The 13,900-nt window shown below is 31.8% G+C and overlaps 1 protein-coding gene across 4 annotated transcripts; it reads right to left on the bottom strand.

Annotated features, from left to right (window-relative positions):
* Positions 1-322: 322 nt before the first annotated feature.
* Positions 323-6,991, bottom strand: LOC9326379 (protein MICRORCHIDIA 6). 4 transcript variants are annotated; one of them, XM_021013756.1, is made up of 21 exons: positions 6,569-6,986; positions 6,448-6,484; positions 6,005-6,333; positions 5,767-5,841; positions 5,639-5,673; positions 5,213-5,291; positions 5,022-5,111; positions 4,785-4,860; positions 4,593-4,671; positions 4,387-4,515; positions 3,827-3,925; positions 3,643-3,729; positions 3,226-3,372; positions 3,037-3,129; positions 2,693-2,744; positions 2,467-2,578; positions 2,042-2,211; positions 1,503-1,612; positions 1,170-1,249; positions 1,041-1,083; positions 323-672 (listed from the first exon to the last, which is right to left on the bottom strand). In XM_021013756.1, exons 3-21 carry the CDS (start codon positions 6,321-6,323, stop codon positions 556-558), a joined length of 1,992 nt encoding a protein of 663 aa, XP_020869415.1. In that variant the 5' UTR covers positions 6,324-6,333; positions 6,448-6,484; positions 6,569-6,986; the 3' UTR covers positions 323-555. The 4 variants fall into 4 exon arrangements, with proteins under 4 accessions (XP_020869415.1, XP_020869416.1, XP_020869414.1 ...); XM_021013757.1 differs by having other exon boundaries at positions 6,606-6,986; XM_021013755.1 differs by lacking the exon at positions 6,448-6,484 and having other exon boundaries at positions 6,569-6,991.
* Positions 6,992-13,900: the final 6,909 nt, after the last annotated feature.

Genomic DNA, 13,900 nt, shown 5'->3' with positions numbered 1-13,900 from the left:
AGATTATTTTCTCTTATGGTCTAAACAAATCAAAGACTTTATGATCCGAATACGTAGGTGCAGTTATTATGATTAAACAATAATTGCTGTGATTACAAGACAGTTGTAGAAATAGTTAAGGTGGAGTTATGATTAATCAATGGTCGGATTACAAATTTTCAATCCAATTTTAGAAACAATAATGTAGTATTTATTAGTGATTATTGTCACTCTATTGTAACCGCTGGAAACTAAATACCAAAACTGTATTGGTGATGATTAGTATTATTCTCGGATGGTAACACAGCGACAAGTCATGGTTATTAGTTTAAATAGTTTATAGGAGTAAAACTAAATTTTTTAGAAATTTAGATATTTTCCATAACTTTGCCGAGTCTTCTAGACAAAAAGATTCATAAACATTTGAATCCTGTTTTTTTTTTTCAAATTTTGTTTTGTCTTTATCCTAGGCAGCCCCATTAGTAGAGATAAACTAAGGATCTCCTCTAGTTTTCATACCTAGAAGATGGATATGACCAGCCAAAAAGAGTGGTTTTTAAAGTGCAGAGAAAGTTTCTACGTATTTACATTTCTTCTGTGCTCGCCTTTCACCAAATCCAAAGCTTGTAGCTCTACCATTAACCTTTCATACTCACTTTTAACGTTCTCGAGCTCACTCCTAAGATTCATGGCCTGCGCAAGACAAAAAAAAACAAATTGTATCACTACAAAATCAAGATCGTTTCGGCAATCATTTGACTTAAACTCATTGTTTAATCTTATTCAACAGTATATGGAGGAACCTATAGAGATATAGGCCAATCTATCTAGTATTTCTATTAAAGTGATTGATGGAAATTGCCGATAAGCAACTTACTAATCAATTAATAGATAGTTACATAAAAAAAAAAAAAAAAAAACACAGAGGACAAGAGTCATGGAGAGATACCAAACTAGCTCCCTATATCTGATGTCTTTAAATGAGGTTGGGATTAATTCAAAACCACCGAAGCAAATGAAAGAAAACAAGTACTAAAAAAGCGATTGTCATAAGGAAATACCTTGACTTCAAGGTTCTGACTTCGCACCTTGTGGTCCAAACATCTGAGTATAAGAAATATAATTAATCTCTGGCAGATATCACAAACAAACGCAGAAATTGGCAATATATATTACATAATTTATCTTACTTTGCTCGGAGATTCTTGTTTTTTTCCATCAACTTGACAGTTTCAATATCTTGTGACTGACTTGCAGATCCATGAATAAACTTCAGAGCATGTGCAAAAGCCAATGAAGTTAGAGAAACGGAATAGGTAGGTCACAAACTAAAGATAATATCATGTTTGCTATGTGGGAACATGTGCATGGGCTATCGCATATAAAAATTGTCATATTTATCCCAAACAGTGCTCAGATGAAATTCTAGTCAGCAATATCCTCAGATTTGTATTCAGCATCTAGGTCATGGGGCTAAACATGTTGAACAGGAAATCTAAAAGAAGAAACATATTTTGAGGTACCTGTTCAACCCGATTCTGCCCCGGGACAGTAAAGCCATCATTCCCAACCTTTCTTTTTGACGCTGCACTTGCAACAGAATCAGGACGTTCTTTCCTTTTTTCCAACAGCACTGCGATAATAATGAAACCATCACAAGTCAGCATCAGAGAGAGTTCGGAAATGCTGGAAAGGGAAATATACAGTACAAAACGACTCCAACAAAATGATTGTGTGAAACTAACTCTTCGTTCCACATCAATACATCATCACAATAATAGCAGAAGCACTCGTAATCAGTTGGGAAGAAGTGTGCAGTTTCTCAGTGATATTGATTATTTTGTTCTATTTTCTTAAATAAGGGAGATGAGCTAGCTGCAAGTTGCATGCACTATATAGGGCATTCGCAGCACTATCATTTTCATGTTTCTTAATGTGGGCATAATCCTGTACCATATCCAGGTCAGACTGGGCAGTCCAATATTGGAACTCTAGTTTTGTTCTAGTCAAAGACCAACTATGATCCCACTTACATCACGGTTCAAGTTTTAGTAACATTTACCTGGCTTAGCTGAAAATCTAGGGAGAGATGTTGAATTTCCTTGTGGAAAAACTGCTTGGAAGCCTGGAAGAGGACTTAATGCTTGTCTACCGGCAGGTTGAACATTCTGAGGTATCTGAAGACGAGGCTTCTTATTTACTTGATACCCAATCAACACACAATGGCAGCTCCTATTAAATATTTTTCAATCATATGAAACAGTAAGAAACGCTGGAAATTGATACAAGCCAATCCAGAGGTAATAATAGGGAAACTTTTAGAGGCAAATTGAAGGGTTGAAAAACTTCATGCTCAGCAAGCGAACAATATATCTTATATGGTCTTCTACCATACACTAGGAAAACTCTGTATTATCTACTTTGGCGAAGGAATATATAAAAGTAGCAACACAACAGCAACTAAAAAGATGAGGCTTAGGATATTACCAATACTCCACTGTCATTTCCTTCAAACGGTTTTCAAGCTTCTGAAGAAGAACAGTTTTCTCAAAATCCTGCTTGTTATGGGTTGGCTCAACAAAATTAGCTTCTAGAACACCTGCAAACAGCATACAACTTAAGATAAATTCACCCATCAAAGAACTGTGCTTAAAACAACCAAATCAGTGTCAATGTATTGTTTTATAGAATGATCCATTTTGCAGTTTCTTACCAACAACCCCTCTTCCTCGACTGCTTGAATAGCTTATGACCTGCCAAAATGGCTGAAAAGAGCAAAACAAATCAGACAAGGTCACAGTAACATACAAGATTATCTGATAGAAACTTGACAAGATACTGAGTTGTGTAGTCTTTAACTGGGGTAAGAAAACTTCTGAGGCAATTTTGGAGTTTTAATATGTTAAGAAGATTATTATTAAATAAAACACCATTAAATCTGCATGCCAGGTTCATGTAGAGGTCGTCCAGCAACAAAATTTTAACTAATATCCCAATCTATGAGAATCCTTTCTTCTACTGAATGTGAACTAACATATTTAACATATCAAAACTCACCATAATAAGGCGGTTTTTGTGATAAACGCAGAAACCATGAAGATTTACTTTGGGAGCTTCCTTCAGAAATCCAATCGTCGTTACAACTACAGCCTGCTCAATGTACGCCGAGATATAAATCATAATAAATAGAAAACACTAAGAAGTTTTAACAGAAGAAAAACAAAAGCCTCTAGATATTTTACGCACCTCTTCAGATCCAGTAGCCTGAGGCTTATACAAGATGTACTGCGGATGCATGAGATCATCAGCAACGTTATGATGTTCGACAACCTTACCACGCAAAATTATCTTGAAAGTCTCAGGAATTCGCAAGTATAATATGGATAGGTAAACCTGCACAAAGGCAGCGGAAAGATTTCAGTTGCATGCCAGTTACTACTTACTATTATTAATATAAACACAGTTGCACAAGTGTTTTTTTTTCAGAGTATACAGCTGTCTGCAGCATTTTATCTTTTTCTATGTGTATTAAGTATTTCCCATGAGTATTCATGAGTAAATTCACACATACATGTATGATCCGATATTACCATAACCACTTGCACATGAATATAAGCATAAACAGTTCCCTAAACATTATTGACCAAAAGAAAAGAAGCTTACACGAAGAGAGTAAGAAAACCGGCTTGCAATATGATCATTTACAATCTTAGATCCAGTTTTTTTTATGCTTCCTTCAATGAGAATATCCTACACAAAAAACAAGGAACGAAACAAGATCTCAATTAAATGATAATACTTCGGAACAAAGAGAAGATCAGAAATAAGAAAGATCAAGAATATCCACCTCTGCAACCGAATCAAAGTCTAATTCCAATTTAGCATCACTGTTGAGCCACATATTATAGATGATAACCTTTGTCCCATGTGGTCCAACATCGTCAAACTGATACAAGGAAAAAAGAGAGTAAAAGGTCACTGAAGAGAGTAACTTGATAACATATCAGATAACAGGAAAAAAACTTTATTAAATGGCGCAATCACAAATAGAGAACAGACCAACATGAAGAAGCCTAATTTAAGAGCACACTAAGTCTCCATTGAATTTCTCTAGTCTTATCTGAGCATTCATTCATCCATATCTTGAAGGATACTACCTTAGACGACAACATCCAAGAAATATGGAATTATGGAAATGGAGAACCATCATCGATGGCTTCACGGTTATGATCAAATTATTATATACAGAACTTAAAGCTCATCAAAATCTTTTATAAATAGTACCATGACAGGGAATATCACACTCATGAAAGACCCCAAATTTCAAACCAAGTAACCAGTAAATATACAGATTGTAGACAACATGGGTTGCATGGGGAAAAATTTTAAAAAGGAAATTGGCCTTGCCTGCTGCAAAAGTTCTGCCTCTGTTGAAAATGGAGACCATTCTAGTAGAATGGAGAGACTGGATATAAAATGATCTCGGTCTTGCAATGGCTTGAACTCGCCAGCTGATGCCTTAAACTCGTAATCCAACTGATAGTTCATCAGACAACACGGTTAGATTACAGAAAAACAAGGTACATTTATATGTGTGAGAGAGGGAGACTCACTATGGGAACAACTATTCTATCATGGCCAGTACGTGTCAGGTATGTATAAGAAAGAAGCCCGATACTTTGTGTCAATGTTCTAGCCAGATGGAAAAGAAAACAATTAGCACATTCTCTTGTTTAGATAGCAAATAATTGGATGGAAAACTGTTAGAACATTAGCGCATAGGATAACCAACAATGACCACTCACTGGTTCTTCGAATGGCGGCTGAAAACGATGACATCTGCCCCAAGTCTCATTGTGCTGGTCTTGAAACCATTTCCATCTAAAGAATTATAACCAAGGATGAAATGTAGAATCATAATTAAAGAACTGAGCTTCAAATCATAACTAATGATATGTGATGCAGAAGGATAATTACAGATATGTGTTGCAGAATCATAACTAAAGATAAAGAGTTTAGAGAATGCAGAGAAAGATTCATACATCTTCCAATGGCTGAATCCGACTTTTTATCTGAGAATCCAAAACCCATGCAATGCCGCATTGCCTGAGGATCCATCCCACCACCATCATCTGAAAGTTTTATGCATAGATGATTATAAATTCTTTCTTTTGCATACTCCCCCTTGTAAATTGGGACAGAATTTAATCCAAGAAAAGGCATGCAAAAATACCTTGAATTAGCAGTGCTGTTGTACCATCCCTTGGATTTGTGGTTTTATCTACAATGACAAAAGTGGCCCCATTTTGGATCTATAGGGTGATGAAGATACAGAGCACAAAACATATTAATAAATCACCATCCAGAACCTTTAAGATTATCTACAAATATTTAGGGCAAACTTCCACCTTATCAAAACAAATGACAGAATGGTGTCAGAAAGTGAAGCGCTTGGGTTCTGGAAGGAAGAAGTTTTCTATCAAGAATATTTTTATACGAGTATTCAAGAATTGTCAGACTCAAAACATTTTTGGTTAGGCCAAGACATGATGATGTGTAGAAACAAAGGTTCTAAAGAGTCTTATTCAAATCATATGTAGTAATGAACAAGCAAGTAGTCAGATTATAACATTAAGCACATCAAAAGAAAAGGACGCACCTCATCAACAGCATTGTCAAGCAGTTCAGCAACAGCTGCAGGTAGAGAGAACCAAATAAGTCTTGTTAAAACGCTTGAATAATGTTTGCTTAGCCACATACAAAAGAAGGAAAATTATTTAAGCATACCCCCAAATGCCCATTTATGTGAAGTAGCATTGGAGTGAAGGAACATAGGGTGCACATGAAGATAATTTTTTCCATCTGCAAAACAAAAGTCAATAACCATAAAAAAAAAGGCAAAGAAAACGATGTATTCTAGCGGGTATTACTAAAAACAGTATAACCTCCAAAAAGATAAACCAACTCATCCAAGCAAAGAGTAAGACAAAGTAGATGAAAACTGATGATTAGAAATATTGCATACTTGGCTGCTGAGACTTTGAACTCAATTCATCATTATAGTTTCCAGCTTTCCAGAATTGCCTACAAACAGGAGCTGGACATATGGTGGATGAAGAAGTGACACCGGCATCATCAGCTGGCGACCGGACCTGATCAACCACACTAGTGCTACTCTGCCCAGCACTTTGAGCGACTGATCCTCTATTCTCTTCTGAATCTTGAGGTAGAGAATATCCTTTGGAACCATGGCTTCTGGGTGAGAAGCTCTGAAGCATAGTGCCACGCTCGGGTTTAACATCCACAGCATCATGCGAAACGTTAATACTTGTGTTGAAACTCATCTTTGTTTATCTGGAAGGAAGCAAAATAAGAAACGAATTTCAGAGAGATCACAGATCACAAATTCCAGAATTCGTATCTCTTGTGATTAAGTGCCCTAAGAAATTCCTCACTATGTAAACTTACAAGAACAATCCCAGTAACGAAACTCAGCTCAAACGACCTAGAAAATACAAATTAGGGGAATAACAAATCACAAAGGCTGAGAGAGAGAGAGAGAGAGAGAGAGAGAGGATTTTAAGTTTACCTGAAAATTAGGCTCATGCAAAGCGACTGTTACTTTCCTTTGTACAATGTGCGCGATGTAGATAGAGCAGAAGAAGATAAGAGCAGAGAAATTGACGCTACTCTTAGGACTTAGGGCTTCTTCTCGGTATGCGATTACAACACCAGTGTCACTTCGACCTAGCACTCTTTGATGAATTTTTTTCCCCCGGCGTTGAGGAAACCAAATCGTCGAGGAGTGAGGTCTTGGGTAGCTGCCGGAACAAAGTTCCGGTTAAAACAAAGCCACGACAAGGAGAGTGAAATTGATAAATGAAAACACTGAGAGAGAGAGAGAGAGAATCTGAGGCGGTGGAGAGAGATAGGACGGAATCCGAGGCGGAGAGGTTGAGAGAAAGGAGAGGAGGAGGGTGGGAAAACGGAGAGGGAAGGGTTTGTTTTGGGGAAGAAACAATGTGGGTCCACCTTTTTTTTTTTCTGTAAATCTATATATAATAGCAATCTAATAAATACCATTTGCACATCTGAACAGTTGCGTCTTTTTATCGCAACTTATCGTTTAAATCAGTTATTTTTTTACGGTTATATCTTTTTATTGAATTTTCTCTTTGAATTTTCGTTGAATTATTTACGGTTATATTTGTTCAATTACAGTCGTATCTTTTCAGTTTACAGTTATATCTTTATAGTTGCATTTATTCATTTAAAGTTACGTCTTTCCACTATATAATTTCATTACATTTTTTGTATAGTTAGTAATACTACGAAGTTATTTTACATCAACCATTAGACTACATATCAAATTGGTTTTATTAACCAAAATAACAACCTCAATAAATGCATTTTGCACTTTTGAACGGTTGTGTCTCTTTATCGTAACTTTCCGTTAACATATTAACGGTTATTTTTTCGGGTGTGTTTTTTATCGCAACTTTTCATTAAAATATTGACGGTTTTTTGTGTTTTTTATCGCAACTCTTCATTAAAATATTGACGGGTTTTTTTCGGTTGTGTCTTTTATTGCAACTTTCCGTTAAAATATTGGTTGTTACTTTATTCGTTTATGTCTTTTTATCGCAGCTTTCCGTTAAAATATTGATGGTTATTTTTTCTCGGTTGTGTCTTTTTATCGCAACTTTCCGTTAAAATGTTGACGGTTATTTTTTCTCGTTTGTGTCTTTTTATCGCAACTCTTCGTTAAAATATTGACGGTTAATTTTTTAGTTGACGGTTATTTTTCGGTTGTATCTTTTTCTCGCAACTTTTCGTTAAAATATTAACGGTTACTTTTTTCGTTGACGGTTATTTTTTTGTTGTGTTTTTTTCTCGCAACTTTCCGTTAAAATATTGACGGTTACTTTTTTTGTTTATGTTTTTTATCATAACTTTTTTTAAAATATTGACGATATTTTTTTCTCGATTGTATTTTTTTTTCTGTTAAAATATTGACGGTTATTTTTTTCTCGGTTGTGTCTTTTATCGCAATTTTTGCTAAAATATTGACAGTTATTTTTTCTCGGTTGTATCTTTTTATCGCAACTCTTCGTTAAAATATTGACGGTTACTTTTTTCGTTGACAGTTACTTTTTCGGTTGTGTCTTTTTATTGTAACTTTCCGTTAAAATATATATTGACGGTCATTTTTTGTAATCTTTCCATCGCAACTTTCCGTTAAAATATTAACATTACTTTTCTCGTTTGTGTCTTTTTATCACAACTTTTCGTTAAAATATTAACGGTTATTTTTTCTCGGTTGTATCTTTTTGTCCTAGCTCTTTGTTAAAATATTTACGGTTACAATTTTTCATTTATGGTTATTTTTTCGGTTGTGTCTTTTTATCGTAACTTTCAGTTAAAATATTGACGGTTTCTTTTTTTGTTTTTGTCTTTTTATCGTATCTTTCCGTTAAAATATCGACGGTTTCTTTTTCTCGGTTGTGTCTTTCTATCGCAACTTTCCGTTAAAATATTGACGGTTATTTTTCTCGGTTGTGTCTTTTTATCGCAACTCTTCATTAAAATATTGACGGTTATTTTTTTCCGTTTGTGTCTTTTTATCGCAATTTTTCGTTTAAATATTGACTGTTATTTTTTTTTTGGTTGTGTCTTTTTATCGCAACTCTTCTTTAAAATATTTACGGTTATATTTTTCGTTGACAGTTATTTTTTCTGATGTGTCTTTTTATCATAACTTTTCGTAAAAATGTTGACATTTACTTTTTTTGTTGTGTCTTTTTATCGTAATTTTTCGTTAAAATATTGACGGTTATTTTTTCTCGATTGTGTTTTTTATCGCAACTTTCCGTTAAAATATCGACGGTTATTTTTTCTCGGTTATGTCTTTTTATCGCAAGTCTTCGTTAAAATATTGACGGTTACTCTTTGTGTTGACGGTTATTTTTCTGGTTGTGTTTTTATATCTTTTTGGTTTTGACCCGCTAGAATTTTTCCTCTCTATATATATTATAACTCTTCGTTAGTTATTTTGTCACTTATAAATAATTTTATATTCACAAAAAATGTTTCAAAAGTGTTTTTTAATCATAATTGTTTTTTTTACATTTTTATTCATAAATTTTATTTTAATATCTTTAGAAAATATTTACGATATAACTTTAAGACATAGTTAATTTTATATAATAATTCAATTATTTGAATATATTATAATAATAATTTAATACATAAACGTAATAAAATATATTTGTTGAAAATGAATTCCCCGCGATATCGCGGGGTTCATAACCTAGTATTATTAGTAGAAAAAACAAAAAGGTAACAAATATTGGTGACAACTGACAAGTTAACAAATTAAAACCTCCATTTACTGGCTTTAGTTGTGATGATATAAAGAATTTTTTTGACTTGTAAATTCTAGATTTTCATAATAAATACAAAGTTTCTAAATATATTTAATGCTGAGTATTCTATAAGTCGAGATCATATTCAAATCTTTTATTTCCTTAAATAAGGCTTTTTTGTTAAAAAAAATATATTCTATCTTTAGTTAATTATTTTAGTTTGAATATGTAAATATTAAAAGATTTAATCAAAAGATTATCATTCAATTTATTAAGATTGCTCTTCAAGCTAAAAAAATATTTCACTAGAAGATTTCAATTTCTTAACTCTAAATCGACATCTCCTCTTTATTATATAAGATCATCAATTTCTATGAACAAGACATCTATTTTTTTCTTCCCAGTTTTATATGATCTTTTTTTCTTTCTAATTTTGCTCAATCAAATTTATTTGTTTCAGTTTAGCTTTCTTATTATCATATTATATATAATTTCATATACATTGATGTTAATATCCTTTTCTAATATAAATTTTTTTCTACATTATGCAGGTGCATATTATATTTGATGATGGAAAAGTAAAATTCACATTTGATTAGGATGTGATTTTTAAAGTTCAAGGACAGTACTTTTAATTTTCCATTGCTGCTACTTTGATATATGCTTCAACCAGATTTCAAGATTGAAAACTATAAAATTACAACGAAAAAATGATAAGATTTGTAAGCTTAGATTTTTATTTTCAGATATATTAAAACTTGCTAACAAAATATATTTGAAAAATTTGCTAACAAAAATTATTTTTAATTGATATTTGCGTTTTATCTTGCATCTTGCAGTCGTTAATTTGTAGATTTATTCCGTAATCAAGGAAGAAGAAATAAAATTTTTATCAAATATTCTTTTTATTTTTTTTAAACAACATGATACTGGGCCAAACAAAATCCAATAAAGTTCACGTAAAAACTTAGACCCAATACAACTATTTTTTTTTTCTCTCAATGGCACAATGCAATTATGAATACCTAATTGAACCAAATAATTTGTTAATCTCATATAAAAAAAAATACAAATCTAATGCAACTAAATATATTTGATATACAATATAATATTCTCTCCTTTTTTATTACCAAGTCATGTTTTTCAACCAAGTTAAGATTAAACAACATTTAATTCCTACAATAAAATAACCCAATATGATATAGAATATAGATTTAAAATTTATCAAATACTATTATTTAATTTTACAAACAAAATATACAACCATCGTCAAATGAAATATATAACATTATATCCAAATAGTAATAAAAATAAAATATTATGATATATTCCCTTTTATATTATACTATTATACTATATTATTTCCCATTTTTCGAATAAAATATACAATTTAATTCATAAAAATATTAAATTCCGTGCTGTATAGCACGGATCATGATCTAGTTATAATACAAATTACAGTATAGTGGTTTCGTTTGATGGGTGGTCATCAATTATCTTTTTCTTACTATGAATTATTATTTGCCTTTATTTAAAAAATTAGAGATAATTGGGTGAGAGACAACTGATCCAGTTGAAATTAAATTTTTGGTATTATGTTTTCAAAGCCCAAGACAACGATAATTTTAGTCCATTTTTTTGCCAACTTTAACCCCACGCGCTAGAGAAAATCTGTCCAAACAATAAACCCTATCTATTGCATTTGACGCTTGGGTTAACTTTATCTCTCTTCTTCTACATCTCTGTAAACGCTAAGTTTCATCTTCTTCCCATCTAGATTTCTTCTGTTCGTATCTGATTCGGAGAAATAGATAAACACCGCCGTTGCGTCTAGTGTTCCGCTGAGATTTCCTGTCCATTTTAGTAAACCGGTGGAAGATAAGACCGCATATGCTTGTTAATATCTTGAACCATTTTTAAATCTTAATTTTTTTGAATCAATTTCGGTTGTCCATGCGTTATAATCTATCATTGTCTCGTCTTTTCACTCAATCTTCATCTTTTGATTTCTGAAGCTTTTTTTCTAAATTTTCTGATACTCCTTTTCCGATCCACTTGTATCTCTACTTGTTTTTGTTAGATTCATTTTTAGACATCCACTATTTCTCGTAGATTTCCACTTATTAAGATACGATGATTGTAATATACATATTGTAGCATGCATACACGTATATAAAAGTTAATAACGCTCTATATTTATGTTTACATATATACAAAATAAAGCTCTATATACGTGTTTACATGTATACAAAATTTAATAACGTTCCATATACATGTTTACATGTATACAAATGTTAATAAAGCTCTATATAAATGTATTTATATGTACACATAAACCAAATTATTAAACATTTTAATTATTTCTAACGCTTTATGTATGTGTTTATATATATATATACAAATGTCAAAATCGTGTAAAATATTCATTGGGTTTTCATGCAACTATGTTAGTTGTTTAAAAATTCGAAGAACTAGTTATTGGCTGTCCAAACAACTATGTTAGTTGTTTACATTTTTCGATTCTCGTCTAAAACTACTTTTGTTACAAATTCAAATTTGATAAAGTTCAAATAAAGTCATTTGTATTTAATAAACCACCACCTCATTCTTTTTGTTAACTGGTGAATATTTATCAATTATGTCAGTTCAACTGGGAGCATTTATTAAACGTTAGGTTGTTCTTTCATATGCTTTAAAAGGCATAAACTTCTCCACCATGCGCATACTTTAAAATCAAGCCTGGTTTTTTTGTTATTAAGTCAAACTTCATATCCAGTTATCTTTTTTATTTTCTTCTTGTTCCTGACAAAATCCACTAATATCGATTACCTAATTTCATATCCTGTTTTTGTCTCTGCACAAATTCACTCAAAAAATTATGTGCGTTTTTCCATCATTTATTTTTAATGTTTGGTCGGCTTTATGTATAGCGTCATGCATGATGTAAACAACTGTAACGTCATGCATCATGTAAATAACTGTAACGTTATGTATGATGTAAATGAAGCAAAAAATGATAGATTTGAGTAAAAAAACATATTATTTTAACTAATTAAATATACATATCCACCTAACTTTTTAATTTTATCTTTAGTAACCAAAAATTATAAGAATGTGATTAGTAATAAACTAGAATAATATAGAGTAAATAAAAATAAGGAATTAGAATCATATAAATAATATAATGTTAGTTTGTGTTACTCTATAAAAGAATATAAGGAAAGTTTTGGCTAACAAGACAAAAAAATTTATCATCCTCATAGGTTAGAGTAAAGAGTAGTCTAGCCTAAAATATTTTTCTTCTATAATATGAACTCTAACATGCATATAATATCATCCTCATCATTTTTTTCACTTTTTCTCATCTAAAATTATTACTTTTTTTTTTTTTTTCTCAACATCGTGTGCATCTCTCTTTAAGATGTTTTAATGTTTAGTTGACTTTGCATATAGCGTTATTATGAAACGGTTGTAGCATTATGCCATTATGCATGGTGTAAGCGACTAATAGACTAGATGAGTAGATGATAGGTTTTGGTATCGAACATGTCACTTTAACTAATTACATAAAACTAGGGGTGGGCATTTCGGTTTAACTTCGGGTTCGGTTTGGGTTCGGTTCGGTTCGGTTTATTTGGGTTTCGTAAAACTCTAACCAAACTCAACCGAAGTTAGTTTGGTTCGGTTTGTGTTTGGGTCAGTTTATGTTTGGTTCGGTTTGGTTCGGTTCGGTTTTACTTGGGTTCGGTTTGAGTTTGGTTCAAAAAATCAATTAATGTAACAAAACAAAAAATTTCATTGTCTTTGAAGTTTGAACATTGAAATTGATAAAGTAATTAAATATCAAGTTCAAGTTGTAAGTTTAAATAGAATAATTCAAATTAACCATGAAAAGAAAAACCTAAAAAAACCCAACCATGGTAATTAGAAGAAAAGGAAAATGAAATCCAACAACGTAACATACCAATCTTCCATGATTCCTTCACGCAATGTCATCAAGAATGAAATATGAAAGTCTTTTTGAGTTTTACTCTTTATAAGTTAGAAAGAGAACCCTAAGTTTTCTAGAGTTAGAGTTTTAGAAATAATTAAATATATTTTACATTTATTCAAATTATTATAAAAGTAAAAATAAACACATATTTAGTTATTTATAATATTATTAAGAGAAATTGTTAAAAATGCCCCTTTTTCAATACCCCTTTTCAAAAATGCCCCCTTTGAGAGTCCATTTTTAAGTTTGCCCTCTTTTAATTTTTAATGACTATTTTACCCTTATTTGAAACAAAATTAGGTCCACAAAATACAAAATATTTTTTGGCGGGAAAAGTGATCCCGCAATTTTCCCGCCAAAACACTTGTAAAAACCTTTAAAAAACCTTGTAAAATTTTCCCGTAAAAATTTTTCCCGCCAAAAAATTTTCCCGCCAAAAAAAATTTTTTGCGGGAAAAGTGATTCCGCAATTTTTTTTGCGAAATTTTTTTGGCGGGAAAATTTTTGGCGGGAAAAATTTACAAGGTATTTTAAAGTGTTTTTTATAAGGTATTTACAAGTG

The sequence above is a fragment of the Arabidopsis lyrata genome (assembly GCF_000004255.2).
Source record: "Arabidopsis lyrata subsp. lyrata unplaced genomic scaffold ARALYscaffold_1, whole genome shotgun sequence".
Taxonomy (NCBI): Eukaryota; Viridiplantae; Streptophyta; class Magnoliopsida; order Brassicales; family Brassicaceae; genus Arabidopsis; species Arabidopsis lyrata.
Note: the sequence above shows the minus strand (reverse complement) of the source record. Positions and strands in the feature narration are given on the sequence as shown.